At 37.9% G+C, this 13,556-nt stretch overlaps 1 protein-coding gene across 6 annotated transcripts in view; it reads left to right on the top strand.

The window, feature by feature from the left end:
- Positions 1 to 13,556, top strand: part of NCKAP5 (NCK associated protein 5) — a 394,562-nt gene that overhangs the window by 124,988 nt on the left and 256,018 nt on the right. For all 6 annotated transcript variants that reach the window (XM_075028890.1, XM_075028892.1, XM_075028891.1 and 3 more), the window contains exon 3: positions 4,529 to 4,602. In XM_075028890.1, the coding sequence (XP_074884991.1) occupies positions 4,529 to 4,602 (74 nt within the window). The remainder of the gene's footprint in view (positions 1 to 4,528; positions 4,603 to 13,556) is intronic.

Here is a 13,556-nt window from a genome sequence, read left to right as displayed (position 1 = left end):
AACTCGGGCGTCTCAGCTGTGCACCCAGGTCCTACGCTGGGAGCTTGGACAGGACAGGGAGAGCAGCGGCAGGCAGGGCAGCTGCCGTCTCCCCGCATGCCTGGTTGAGGCGTGTGGGTCTCGGAGAGCTGGGGCATCCCTGCTGCAGGATGGCCCAGTCCCACCACAGCGCCGCCCACCTCCCAGTGCCCGCTGCCCAGTAAAAGCGCCGAAGCACATGCTTAACTTTTAGCACATGAGTAGCCCTATTGAATTAAGTACGTAATCAAGTGATTTGCTGGATCAACGACTGTATCCTTAATCCTTTTCACATATTGCTAAGCTCATTAAACTCTCTTTGATACCAAGCTGTGCAAGTTCCTTAAGAGAGGCAGAGACTACGTGCTATTTCTTTGGCTTAAATTTATCACCTCCAGCCTCCAGCGAGGGACTCCTGTGTTATAAGCCTAAGGTTGCCCTAAGGGTTTGCTCTGTAACAATGGATGGGAAAATGTTCTGTGCGCTGTATAATTTTTGATACCCTGCCCAGCACAACAACATGGATATGCCAGAACAAATACCCACATAACCAACCAAAATACCGAGCAGTGGATCCTGGGCCTCCGTGGAGGCACTTCATTTCCTTTCTCTTCCCCTTTTTTTCCTGACAGCCATCCAGCTAACAAAGAAAAGAAAAAAAACCACAAATAGCAAAACAGTTAAGCATTGCAAAGCTAGATATTTAGTTCTGTCAAAAAACATACTTACGTATATTTGTAGTCTTGTGCTTCGGCTCAAAACAGTGACAATTTTGGTAAAGCAGTTCTCTAATGCTCTCTAAATTAGATGAGCTGGTATGTGACATTTGCATACCAACTCCTCCGGGATGCCAGAATCTACACAGCTGTTAGAAAGATTTTCTACTGCATTTAAACATATTACAGAAGGTTTTTTCCTTAAAACAGTGCAGTTATATGCCATCACAGGAGGATAGATGGAGGAGTGAAATCCTCCTGGCTGGAAGTTAACTAATTGAGAAGAAAGGGGACAGGTTTCACCCATTATTCTGAAAAGGATTAAAAGAATCTTTTTTTGTTTTTTTTAATCATGGACTCCTCAGTAATCCTGCAAGTTGGGAGGAATTGCTGGAGGTTGGAGTAGTGCTTGAAGCAGAGCCAGCGCAGCTCAGGCTGCCGTGGTCTAGTCCAATTGTGAATAACAGCATGGATGGAAATTCCACAACTGGCACAAGCGCTATATAGTATCACCAGATTTATAAAAATACACTAATTTGGAGCCTCCAACTTCAGATTAAAAATGCTGCATAATTTCGGAAATATTGACTTGGCCTTACACCGCCTTACCCCCTCCTGCTTTGCAGGTGGTCAGTGTTTAGCCTTCTAGTGGGAAGAGGCAGAATTATAAGCCATTTTTGAAACCCTGGGGGTACTGTGCTTTCCCAGCCTTTCTCTTCTATTTGATTGATCTGTCTTATTAGTATCTAGTGTAAGTACCAGTCGTGTCTACCTAAAAGATTGTTATCCTTACTCAGTTACTAGATCTTGTCTCTGTTTTTCCTAAGGAAAAGGTATTTTTCTTATGGATGTGTGGGTCATTTGGATCCTCCTTCCAATAATGCAAACCCCTGAAGTCGTATGCTCGCATCAGAAAATGACACTCGCGTGTAATTTTTCAGACTCGACAGTTAGCCGTTCTACTCAAAGCCCACATGGTGCAAGTATTCGTATGACAGAGCTCCAAGGAAGCTACAAAATATTTGTATTACTCCTCTCGATGTGATCTATTAGGTACTGAGAAATGTCAGTACTTTACTGAATTGTATATATAGTCTTTGTGAACATAAAATCATTGAATCATTTAGGTTGGAAAAGACCTTTAAGATCATCGAGTCCAACTGTAAACAAGTGTGATTACTATGCGGGTTTTCTCACATTTTATGCTTTCACTGAATGTGCCACATTATTCTAAATCACAAAGTTGCTCTATATCTCAAATGACTGTTTGCTATTTATTTGCTTCATGTTGACAACATGATAATACTGGGTTCAGATCCAGGGTCTGCAGAATTTGGCTTACTGGGATAGCTGATAACAGAAAAGAGCAGAAACCTGGGCTTGGGAACAGAGACCTTGTGTGAGGCAGATGGCTTGCTTTGGACACGGCTGGCACATGAATGTGCGATAGCATAGAAGAACGGAGGTACTTCTAATCACAATGTTTCTATCAAATCATGGTTTATTTTTTTACATCACTCTTGCACATTGACAGATTACATACTCCTGAGTTGCAGGTCTTCAAAGAGAAATAGAATACTATTTCTGATTTGCCACAGGAAAAACTTAACATTAAGGCAGCAGCCATACAGGATAAACACACTGCTTTCTTTTTCCCCATTGTCTTTATTTCTAGACAATATTTTTGAGAAAATTGCTTCAGAATGAGTTTTTTATATTATCATGGTAGAATTATGCAGAATAAAACTGCTGATCCTATCCTTGCCTGTAGGGCAAAGTGCACTGATGAATAAATCAGGAATATGGTTTAATATTACATTAAAAAGATGTAAAGGTATTAATACTAATTTATACCAGGTTCATTGTAGTAAAAACTATCAAGTAAAAAAAGGCAGCTTGTTTTAAAGAACTTGGTACTGCAACTAATCATCAGTATACACTTGTACAGTATATTTTTTCTGAACCGTAATATATGTGTATTACAGAATGACTTTACTTGTACTGGCTTAGAAGAAGCTTGCTGCTTAATTGACACGGTGTACTCCAAGTAAAATTCAACTCAGTCGAGTAACTGGGAGGGTAAGAGCCAATGCTGATGCCAGTGTCTAATCTAAAGAGAACTGGTATAAAAGCTATATTAATGCCACTGAAGTTCATGGCGTTTCTCAGGATTTACACTTAATGTTTTCTGAAAGTAACATCTACAAGATACATCTATCTACAGCAGTTAGATTAAAATTTAAGCTTGGGGCAACCACAGAGTTTAATGGAAAGTTTCACAATACCCAAAGGTTTTCAAGCAATGCAGTTTGAACAGGATACAGCTGAGATGCATTTGCCCAGGCTCCTCGGGAGCAGCGTCTTACTCTTCCTTCCCGTCTGTGCCAGGGACCATTTCTTTGTGTCACAGTAGCCTTTGAGGAACCTCCCTCTCTCTCTTAATCAGAACAAGAAAATAATTGCTGTGGGCAGAAACACAGAATCACTTAGAACAACTCCAGTCCTGAAAAATAACAATGTACATTTATATATAAATTATGATCATTAAAATCAGCTAACGTTTATCTTCACCTTGAGAAGACATGATGAGGTACTGTCCTTGTGGTATCTATCTCATATTCCTGGTCATGAAGATAAATGGCTGAGAAGAACCAACTACTTTGCAACAAAAATCCATATTTGTACACAAAATAAATAATAATAGTAGAGAAACAACCCCTAATACAAAGAAGAACCCTGTGAAGTGGTTTTGTGATGAGTCCAAAGCTAAAAAATTGGAGCTATAAAAGCAGAGCTTTTGTCTCCAGAAAGTGAAGATGGATTCTTTTCTGTATAGTACTCCAATACTTGCTATTTCCTGAAGTATGAGCTTTGAAACATATTTTTGCTTTGGTGAGATATTTCAAGAGTGTTATATTATTACTGATAGGTTTTCAGAATAATAGTAATGTGGCTGTGTTGGTACTGCTGTCATACGAATATATCATATTATATCACATGTTATTCTATGGCTTCATTCTGAACTATTTTATATAAATAACACTGAAGTTGCCTTCCTCCTGGAAATGAAGTGGTATATTTCTATTACTGATGTATTTCTCTGCTGAGAATAAACATCGTCTCTTTGCATGGAATTTAAAAAATAGGCTTCAATAAGAAAAAAATCCGAATTGTTCATCTGATCATGATTATTTATCAGAAATCCTGTCTAGGCACAAATACAGTAGCTTTCATATAGCTGATATTGCAAGTTACAGCATCTGCAAAACTTGAACTGGAAAATTATATAGGAGCTGAGTTATAGTTTCATTTTCAAATAGGGTACATGCTATAATATTTTTCATACCATCCATGAAATAAATATTTGAGTCAAATATTCAGTTCACTTTGATTTATACCTAAAGTAAACAAAATGTGCACCAAAACAGTGACTGCACTGTTGAGAAGTTATTTTTCAGTCTGGAGCCAGGGAAGATAATTCTGGGCTTACAATATGGATATGTATTTATATGTACTCTAATTTATTTGTGCTGCTTGCATACCCTCACTGCCTTTTGTCTTCCCCTCAAATAATCTCTGAAAAGTGTATTGGGCTACTGCCCTGTTCACTTGCTATAAATCCAAATTTGGCTTTAATCTAGATTTTTACATCATTGTGATTTCTGTGTACATGGGGTAACCTTGGGTGCAAAATGAAAGTGGACTTCACAAACTGACTCTGATTGTCTTTTACTCAGAATTTTACAAATGCTTTGAATATTGAAAAACTAACCTTTTAATAATTTTTCATTTAGGAATATATGGACTCAAACAAATACATAGAGCATTTAGTGACTCAGCTGGAAGAACAACGCTGGAATTTATGGAGGCAAGTACTATGCACACACCTATTTATTTATGTTGCTATTTTGGAAAAAATACTGCACTCCACAGTTTTCATTCTTGATTTCAAATAAATGACTGAGTATTCAGTTTCTCCACCTTTTAATTCTTTGTAGGCTAGCAAATCCTACCTAACTGAAATAAGTAGGGCATCACACACAAGTTGAATCTTGCCTTTGCTAATCAGGGCTGTTACACACATGCACAGATTTCCTTGTGATTAATTTTCTAAGCAGTGGATGCTAACTCTACTTCAGATTCTTTTAATTGGACTGAATTTAAGAAATGGTCTTATATTCTTGAATATAAGTGTTTTCACTGAATGGCACACAAACTATAGCCAAAAAAACCAGCATAGCAGCGTTAGAAATTGAGTTTTGAATCCAAGATAAACACGGTTTTAAAATTTTGCAGTAATCTTGATAGTCTAGATTTTCTATTTCTTCTCTGTTCACGTTGCTCAATGCAGGCTGCCCAGGCTTAACTCTGGGTTAGCAAAGCAGTAATTTCCACATGCTAGTGTGCAGCTAGTGAGTGTTTCTACTCTGCCCTACAGCAAATGTAATAACTGCACGAGCACTTCTGAAGATCTCCTCAAACTCTGCGTCCCTCTGGTACGATGGCCATAGGACCTTGCAAACCTCCATGCATTCGTCTGGTTTAGTAAATGTCATCTACTCCCAGGGGGAGGCCGTCTGCTCTTGCAAAAAGGTGCTCACCTCATTCCAGACATAGTTTCCTCTTTACAACAGCAATTTTATTACATATTGTACTTCTGTGGTTTTGCTGCTGTGTTACTGTTGATGCCTTCATTAGGTAGGAGGAGAGGTTGTGCATTGTTTGCATCTCTCCAAAATTTATCAAGCGTCATTCGTAATTGTGACATGATGGCAAAAATGTTACAGATTCTTTATTGTATTTCAGCAGTACTGTTCTCTAGCTGTTGTTTCAGGGCTGTTCTGATATGAAATGGTAAGGATAGCCAAGAAATTATCTAATCTTCAGAAGCCTGAGAAGTCTCACACCCTTAATGAGTTAATTATCTCTTGATCATTTTTAAATTAATTCTTCCAGACTTTTCATTTGTATAGAATTGTTACTATCACAGCTGGTCTGCATGACAGCACTTTGCAGCGTTTGCTTGTACTTCATATTTTCGAAGTATTCAGTATCTATTTATTAACTACTCACTATCTCATATTTTTAGTTACCAGCTAAATTCCTATCTGAGATAACATTTAATACTGAGGAAATGGAGTAATACCAGTGATGAAATTCATTCAACATTCACAGCCATATATTTTTTTAAATGCAATATTTAACTTTTTTTTCTGAAGGCGAACTTTTTTTTTATGAGTGGTGACAGTCTTTATTAATACATAGTCAAATATAAAGTAATCTTCAGGGAATAGTTTAATCTTCATAGATTGAAACCTATTTCACCTTAGTTCTGATCAAGGAAGAAATAACGATCTGTCTGATTTTTCAGTTGAATGCCTCTCCTGTAGAAAAAAAGAAAAGTAGCTTTGCAATGACAGTGCTAGTTGGTATGCATCTCACAAACTTCTCGACCTATAGGATATAAAGTAGTATTACAGCATTTACCGCATACAGCACTTATGATGTGGACTCAGTCTTATAGGCAAAACTCAGAAAGTTTGTGTTTAATTCCTGCTTTCTTTTAAAAGTAGTCAAAATAATTGGCAAAAAAAAAAAAGAAGTTTACATTTAAGATTACAGAATTCAGGAGATTATTTTTGTAAGAATGAAGGTGGTGGTAACATTATATGTGGATGACACTACCATGGTTAAATATAAATGAATAATAAAAAATTAAAAGATGAAAAAGTCTTTGAAAAGTAGCAGGGGTAGTGACTTTATTTTATTATGAACAGACATTCAGATGTGTTCTGAAAATTCAGTGGTTTTGGAAAACTGAAGACAGTAATTTAGTTTTAATATTAATTTATTTTTAATATTATTTTTATGGGGTATTGGCATAGAAAGTTAAGACTTAGAATGAGCACTACAAGATACCCTTCTGGTTTTGCCGTTCATCTTTGAACACTTTATTTCTCTCTTCTGAATCTCTAAGATGTTTCATGGTGAGGATTATGCTAATAGCTTGCACTACGCAGGGGCAGTACTAGGCTGTCTATAGCCAGACAGATGTCCTAATAAATCAGCATAGCCCTCTTCTCAGACTTCATTATGCTCTTGATTTGTGACTACCACGATTTTAACCCAGTGGGTCACTGGGCGCTGAACCTGACATTGACCGATAACCCCTACTTTACTCTAGGCAAGCTAATAAAAAAGACAGACACAAATTTTGACCATTTAGCTCCTTCAGCATTACTTACAGCCAGGACAGATTTATAGCGGCCCGCCTAAGACAGAGGAGACTAAAGCCGATGTCATGGTGTGCATATCAATTTTACATTTCCTTTACATTTCCACATGTACAATGGGACCCTAAAAGTCATGTGGGGGCAAAAATTTCTTTTCATTTTAGAGGATGACTGTTTATACACGGCATTAGCATCTGCTGTGGAACATTTATGGCTGTAATTGCCGTCCCAGGAGAACGAACTATGGTTAGGTCACGTTTTATAGCTCTCTACTAAAATAGACCTCTAGTCCAGCTTCAGATGTTTTGTTCTTTAAAACCTTTACAGCGATGAGTGAAGGCACCTCACTAGTATGTGGAGATGCAGACTTTTTTAACATAGCTTTTCTTACACTGAACATTTTACAATAATTATTTGCACATGAAGAATGATGAAAATGATAGCATATGTGGCTTGTCAGTGGTTCCCCCATTTCTCAAGTTTGAACAAAACAAATTTATCCAACATGAGACAAATTTGACCTCTGCCAATGTAAATCAGCAACATTTATCACTGCAGATGATGCACAATAGTGATTGTGCATCTCAGTGTATCAGCTTGAACCAGAACACTGGATTATTTTAGATTTCTCTGCCCTATCCTGCCTGGAAATAGCTTTAAATAGAACAGAATTGGGTCAGGGGTGGGGGATCCCCCTGCAGTATTGTTTCTCACATAGTCATTTAATGCTCTAATTCAGCTAATGTGTATTACTATGCATAATTTTTATGGCAGAATCACATGGACAATCAACATGAGAAGTAGAAATTTGCTCCTGCAGTCTTTGCTAATTGACCTTGACAGTAGATCATAATTTTTAAGTCTTGACACATAGATCAGTGACACCAATTACTAGTTCCCTTAACAGAAGAAAGAATTTGTATTTCAGCATAGGATGCTTGCCTAAAAATATGCAAGGGTCAGACCCTGTTCTTTAGACATTTCAAGGGAATTTTATTATTAGTGCTACTGGAACCAGGACCAAACCTTTCATTTGTCTGTGTGAAAGCATGAGGATATGCTGCATTTCAGAGATGACTATCATATAATAAATGAATGAAGGATCAACAGCACCGTATTACCTTATTACAGTAATGAAAACACAGAGGGGGAGGACCACAAATATGCATGAGGACCGCATGGCATTTCTCCAACACTGTATTTTAAAAACAGAGTTTGTTAAATAGATTTGCTATACTTTCATCACCAGCATTAGCATGCTTCTATGCTCCTGGGTTTAATGCTTGTATACTAAAGAGGTGCCAAGTATTAAACAGGTTGCTTTTGCTGTAATCATAAACTTCCATTGGGAGACCATAATTGCTAACAAGCAAAACAGCTCTGCAAGAATTCTTAATGGTGAGCACAGATTAAAATAACAACTGTGATTAGCTTTAAACTGCTTGACTAGAAAAGGACTAATCTTAGGGGAATAAGTTGCATGGCAAACAAATGAAAAACCCTATGTATGATATTACAGTAATGAAGGCTGTGAAAAGACCCAAATGCTACCCTAGCTAAATAAGGTCATGCTCTGCACAAGTATCTTTTTCTTGTCAGGGGCTTAGTACCTTGGCCCAAGGGGAATTCAGGTCAAAGCAGCCAGGTCTTGGGGCTGAAACTCCATTTTAACCCTTTCTGGAAGTTTCTTACGACAACAAAAGTTGCCTCTGGTCTATGATGCTGATGTGAGTTATAGACTGTATTTGGAATGAATTATCTTCCAAAATTGTTGTTGTAGCCCATGATCAGCAGGCAGAGATTGGTGTGGTGTGGTGTGGTGTGGTGTGGTGTGGTGTGGTGTGGTGTGGTGTGGTGTGGTGTGGTTTGGTTTGGCTTGGTTTGTAAGAGCATGAGGCTTCCCTCTGCTTCTTGATCCATCTGTCTTGTCACACCATCTTGGCAATGGATAAAGCCAGGAAAAAGGTGTTTTGTGCTATTAGCCACTAACATCTGCCTCTCACCTCTTTCTCAGTGTTTTGTTTTGCTGGGGTTTTTTTTGGGGGGTGGCAGTGGTGGTGGTTTGGGGGTTTTTTTGCTAAAATCTCTACAACACTGCTGGATATAGAAGTGGATATATATGATAAATTTGTAAAATCCATGAAAACACTGATGTGTTCCTTTCAGTTTCCTTAGTGTTTGGAGGTGAGGTTGGCCAAGGCAGAGCAGAACTGAGTTTGGCAATTAGGAGTCATTCAGCCACGACAGGTACTCGGACGTTTCCAACTAATATTATAACGTCATATATATCTGTCTAAAGCTGAGGCTTCTGATTTGTGACTTTATGTGTGAAAAAATTCACACAAAAACGTAGATAAAAAACATATAAGGCTACTAAGTTGTGTGACAAGAGTTCACAATACTGCTTCAGATACGCATTTCTACCAAGGATTAGTATTTGAATATACGCATTAGGATACCAATTAAAAATGTATCTGATTTTTGGCCAAATGTGCTTTTCTTTAGCTGACTGTAGATTTGGATGGTTCAGTGAGCAGTGCAGATGTAGTTACAGGCCACAAAAAGCACCGCCATTGTATTATCTGTGAATGAAAACCACTCGCTTCCTTTGACTTCCCAGTACAATGCCTATCTCACACCACAGTTGTTAAAGATACTTTTTCATGACTGAACTGGGTGAGAGTAATGTGAATAATGAGTACATAGAAAAGCAAGTGTTATACTGTTTGCCTTATAAATCATATTCTTAATAGCATCACAGAAAAGTAAGAGAGAATAGGTTAAAGATTACGAATGAACTTTATGGACTACATAAGTTCACTACAAATACTAAACTTGTAACCAAGGGAAAAGACTGGATAGCCACTAGAACACTTGTTGCAGTTGCAGTAAAAGCAGTGCGTATTTCAGTGAGTATAATTTATCTCAATGTTCAAATCAAGACTGATCAGTGTCTTTTAAACAAATAGATGCCTTACAGAAGTTTACACCTGTTCAAATCTTTTTGCAGTTCCACTAATTAGTCATATAAAATAATCTTCCTCAACTGATTAAAGTACATGATAGTCATTTTATGTGCAACTCTTTACCTGATCAATAAGTAAAACTCCTTCAGCAGTGAATTATTTTAACTCTGATAGAGCATATATTTGTGGAGTATTTACTAAGCTGACTTAAAATTAAGCTCAACTTAATGTGCTGTGGTATATGAGAAATATGACCTGGGATGATTTTGGCATTATACATTCATAACAAGTATTAAAGAATATGACTCTCAGCCTGTTCCCTTTAACTGGAGAAAACTCTCATTAACACTGCCTATTAGTGCTGCACGAGTCAGGAGCGAAGTGTCAAGCCTCAGTTATTGAAGTCATTACATAAAGGATTTGGAACTATCTAAATAGAAAATAATTTTGATACAAGCAAATATCTCCATATCTATGCTAAACTACCCAGATTTTAAAACTGCAAGCAAAAGATAGAAAAGTGGTCCTTAAAAGTAACTTCATATGGTCATGTTTATAAAATTAAATAAATGAACCAATGTTAAATTTTAAAAAGTTAATAACATTCTGTAATTAATTAGGGATTGGAGTATTTTTGCACAGATGTATGCTTGTCATAATAGCAAGACTGCCAGAGCCATGGATTTGTTTCTCTTAAACTAAAAAATAGAAGGCCTTGAGCAAAATATATTCTTTAGATATATTTGGTAGAATAAGGATCACAAATGTTTCCTACCAAGTTGAAAGGAAAAAAACTCCAGCAGGGAAGTATGTGGAAGGTCTATTTGACATATGGATGTTTGTTAAAAGCAAAATGCATGAACAGCCCAGAGTAAATTAGATCCTCATTTGTATGCTGGGAAATGAAATGTATAATCTTGGCATGGTTCTCCATTTGTTTTAGATTTTTTATAAGAACAAACTCTTTTGTGTATGCAGATATACATATTACTGTAGTGGCTATTTAGGGTTAGCAAAAAACATGCTTTGAGCTGATTTTATCTGAAGCTAAGTGTAAGTGGCAGGTTTTTTGTCTGTGTCTCCCTGAAGTGCAGACTGTGGTTCAGGTAGCAGGCACTGGGCACACAGCAGATGCACTGCACAACTGCTGCATCGCTGCATGGGGGAAACATGGGCCGACCCAAAAGGACCGGCCATGTGGGCAAACGTCAGACCACCTACTCATCTGAAATGGTACCCCAGTTTTCAGATACGAAACCAAATAACAGACCAACATATCAATCTACAAGAAATGAATATGCAATTATCTGTAATTGGCGCTCAGAGATTTTCTAGTCCTTTTTAAAAAATCAAACATTTCCAAATGGAAACTGGCTGTAGTGTCTTTTTATTATTTGGTGCTGAATTTTGTCTTTCACTAATGTCTAGGCACAGCCATGCTTATTCATGTTGAATCAGATTTCACTCCTCAGATAATTCCAATTATTTTATTGGAATTATTCACTGAGCAAAGGATAATTCCTATGAGTAACAGTGACATTGCCCTGAAGTCTTCCCTAAGACTGAACAATCGTATCTTTACATGGAGCCTCTGTTTCCTATTTGGCAGAGGAAAAACCATGGATTTACATCAAGGCAACAAATGAGAATTTGGACTCTCATAAAAACAGAATGGCGAAATGTATTATAGAAATGAGTAGCACACAGACACAGGCTGTGAGATGGAGTTTTAGATGGGGTGGTGGGTTTAAGGAAGGAGAAATGCAGAATTTATGAATTTGTTATTTTTAAAGGAATGGTATGTCACTGATCTGTTTCAATAAAGTCTACAAACAGCAAACAGGGCAGTGCTGATGGCAGATGTAGAAGAGGCCAGTGAGAAAATGTATATGAAGTCATGCAAGTCCGGTTAGCACCTTTCCCTGTAAATCAGTTTCACTCATGGAAGAGAAGTTAAATAATCAAGTTTAGAATTTCTATTTCATTCTGTAATGCTCAACCATTTTTTTTTTCTAAATTACATTAAAACAAGACTTTAAGACCCTAAGTGAGAACAGGGCCTCATTGTTCCACACAAAGTGAGAAATGGTTTTCATCTCCTCAGCCCCAAGGATGAAACAAGAAATAACATAATTCCCTTTTTACAGAGAAAAGTAAAGTTCGTGAATATACTAAGTTATGGAGCTTATACAAGACATCTGTGTCTAAGCCAGAGTTTTTCTGTGTTCCAGTTCAGTGTATCAATAAGGTTGTTATTTCTCATGTCACAGCACTGTGTGTTGTCAGCCTGTTCACTCCAATCTGGGGGCTGAAGTTGCCACATCACTGCTTGAATCTTTTAAAGGTTTTATGGCTTAAAGCAAGCTGGTGACAATCTTATCCTGTGCTCAGGAGAGCATTTTCTTGTGTCTACAGTTCATAGCATGATGAGGTGTGGAAGAGGAGACCTATCTTTGGAAGTGTTCTCTCCAACTCCTGACCTTGGCCCTTGTCAATCCACAGTATAAAAGTAAATTATCTCCTCTGTCAGGGGATGGGTAGTGACAAGGGGAGAAGGAGAGAAGGGCTCTACCATGTTCTCTTGAGGCAGTTTATTTCAAAGTATATTGGTGTTGCTGTGCTGGTGCAACCGTTCTTAATACAAAGAAAACCAGGGATGTAGATATCTGTGTCATCTGGCTGGGCCTATTACAGGACAAATACCACTCGAGTTGAAATCAGGACACCCGTGCAACCAAAATATTGCTGTGACGTCACCCCTTCCTGCTATTTAATGTTAAGTGTGCGCTGATCCTGCACTGTCATCTTCCTGCTTTCTAGCGCGGCAGTCAGCATCTCTCTCCAGGCTTTGTGTGCACTTGGCAGCTAAAGATCCAGATGTACTGGAGCGTAGTTTTGCCAAAGTGGAGTTTAGATCTGTAGGTAGCCTTATCCAGGAGGCTCACCTGAGCTCCTGTTTAGCTCTAATGCTGACTGTAGTCAGGCTGGAAAGGCTTGGGGAGGTACTTCACAGCTTTCTGAAAGTTTCCTTTAATTCTGTAGGATTTGGCTGGCTTCCCATTTACACACCTTGCAGGAGATCCAGGGTGCGCTTCCTATCAATTCTGCCTGCTGTATGAAGCCCTTTTTATGTTAACAAACGGTATTTTCCATTTCTTTATTTGTTAATAAGAGGGCATAATTATGTCTATAGCAACGCATATTCTGGGATATGGCCCATTCACACACTGTTTTTTTTAATCAGGAGTAAATTCCAACATAATCTGCTGCAGGGAAAATATCATGCATTTATAGCATAAACCTGTATAAACATTATTGTAATGGGTTCCACTAGGGACACGGTTTCAAATATAAGGCAGCATTCATCAGATATTAAAGACCTGAGCATATTTTTTTTCCTACTTAAATCAGCACAGCTCAGAATTTGCAAACTCTTGCTTATGTAGATAGTCCCCTGAGATTTTCAAAAATGAATAAAAGCTTGCAAAATACAGACCTCTTGGTTTTATTGCCACCTGATTAGCTAAGCAGAGTCGAGAAAGTGTAACTTAAATAAGCAGAAAATAGAAACCCTAGATTTTTCTCCAGCAAATGCTTAGCAGTAAGGAGATACCAGCTTTTGC

This window comes from Buteo buteo, chromosome 5 (genome assembly GCF_964188355.1).
Source record: "Buteo buteo chromosome 5, bButBut1.hap1.1, whole genome shotgun sequence".
NCBI classification, from domain to species: domain Eukaryota; kingdom Metazoa; phylum Chordata; class Aves; order Accipitriformes; family Accipitridae; genus Buteo; species Buteo buteo.
The sequence above is the reverse complement of the archived record's forward strand: the minus strand, read 5'-3'. Positions and strand labels throughout refer to the sequence as shown.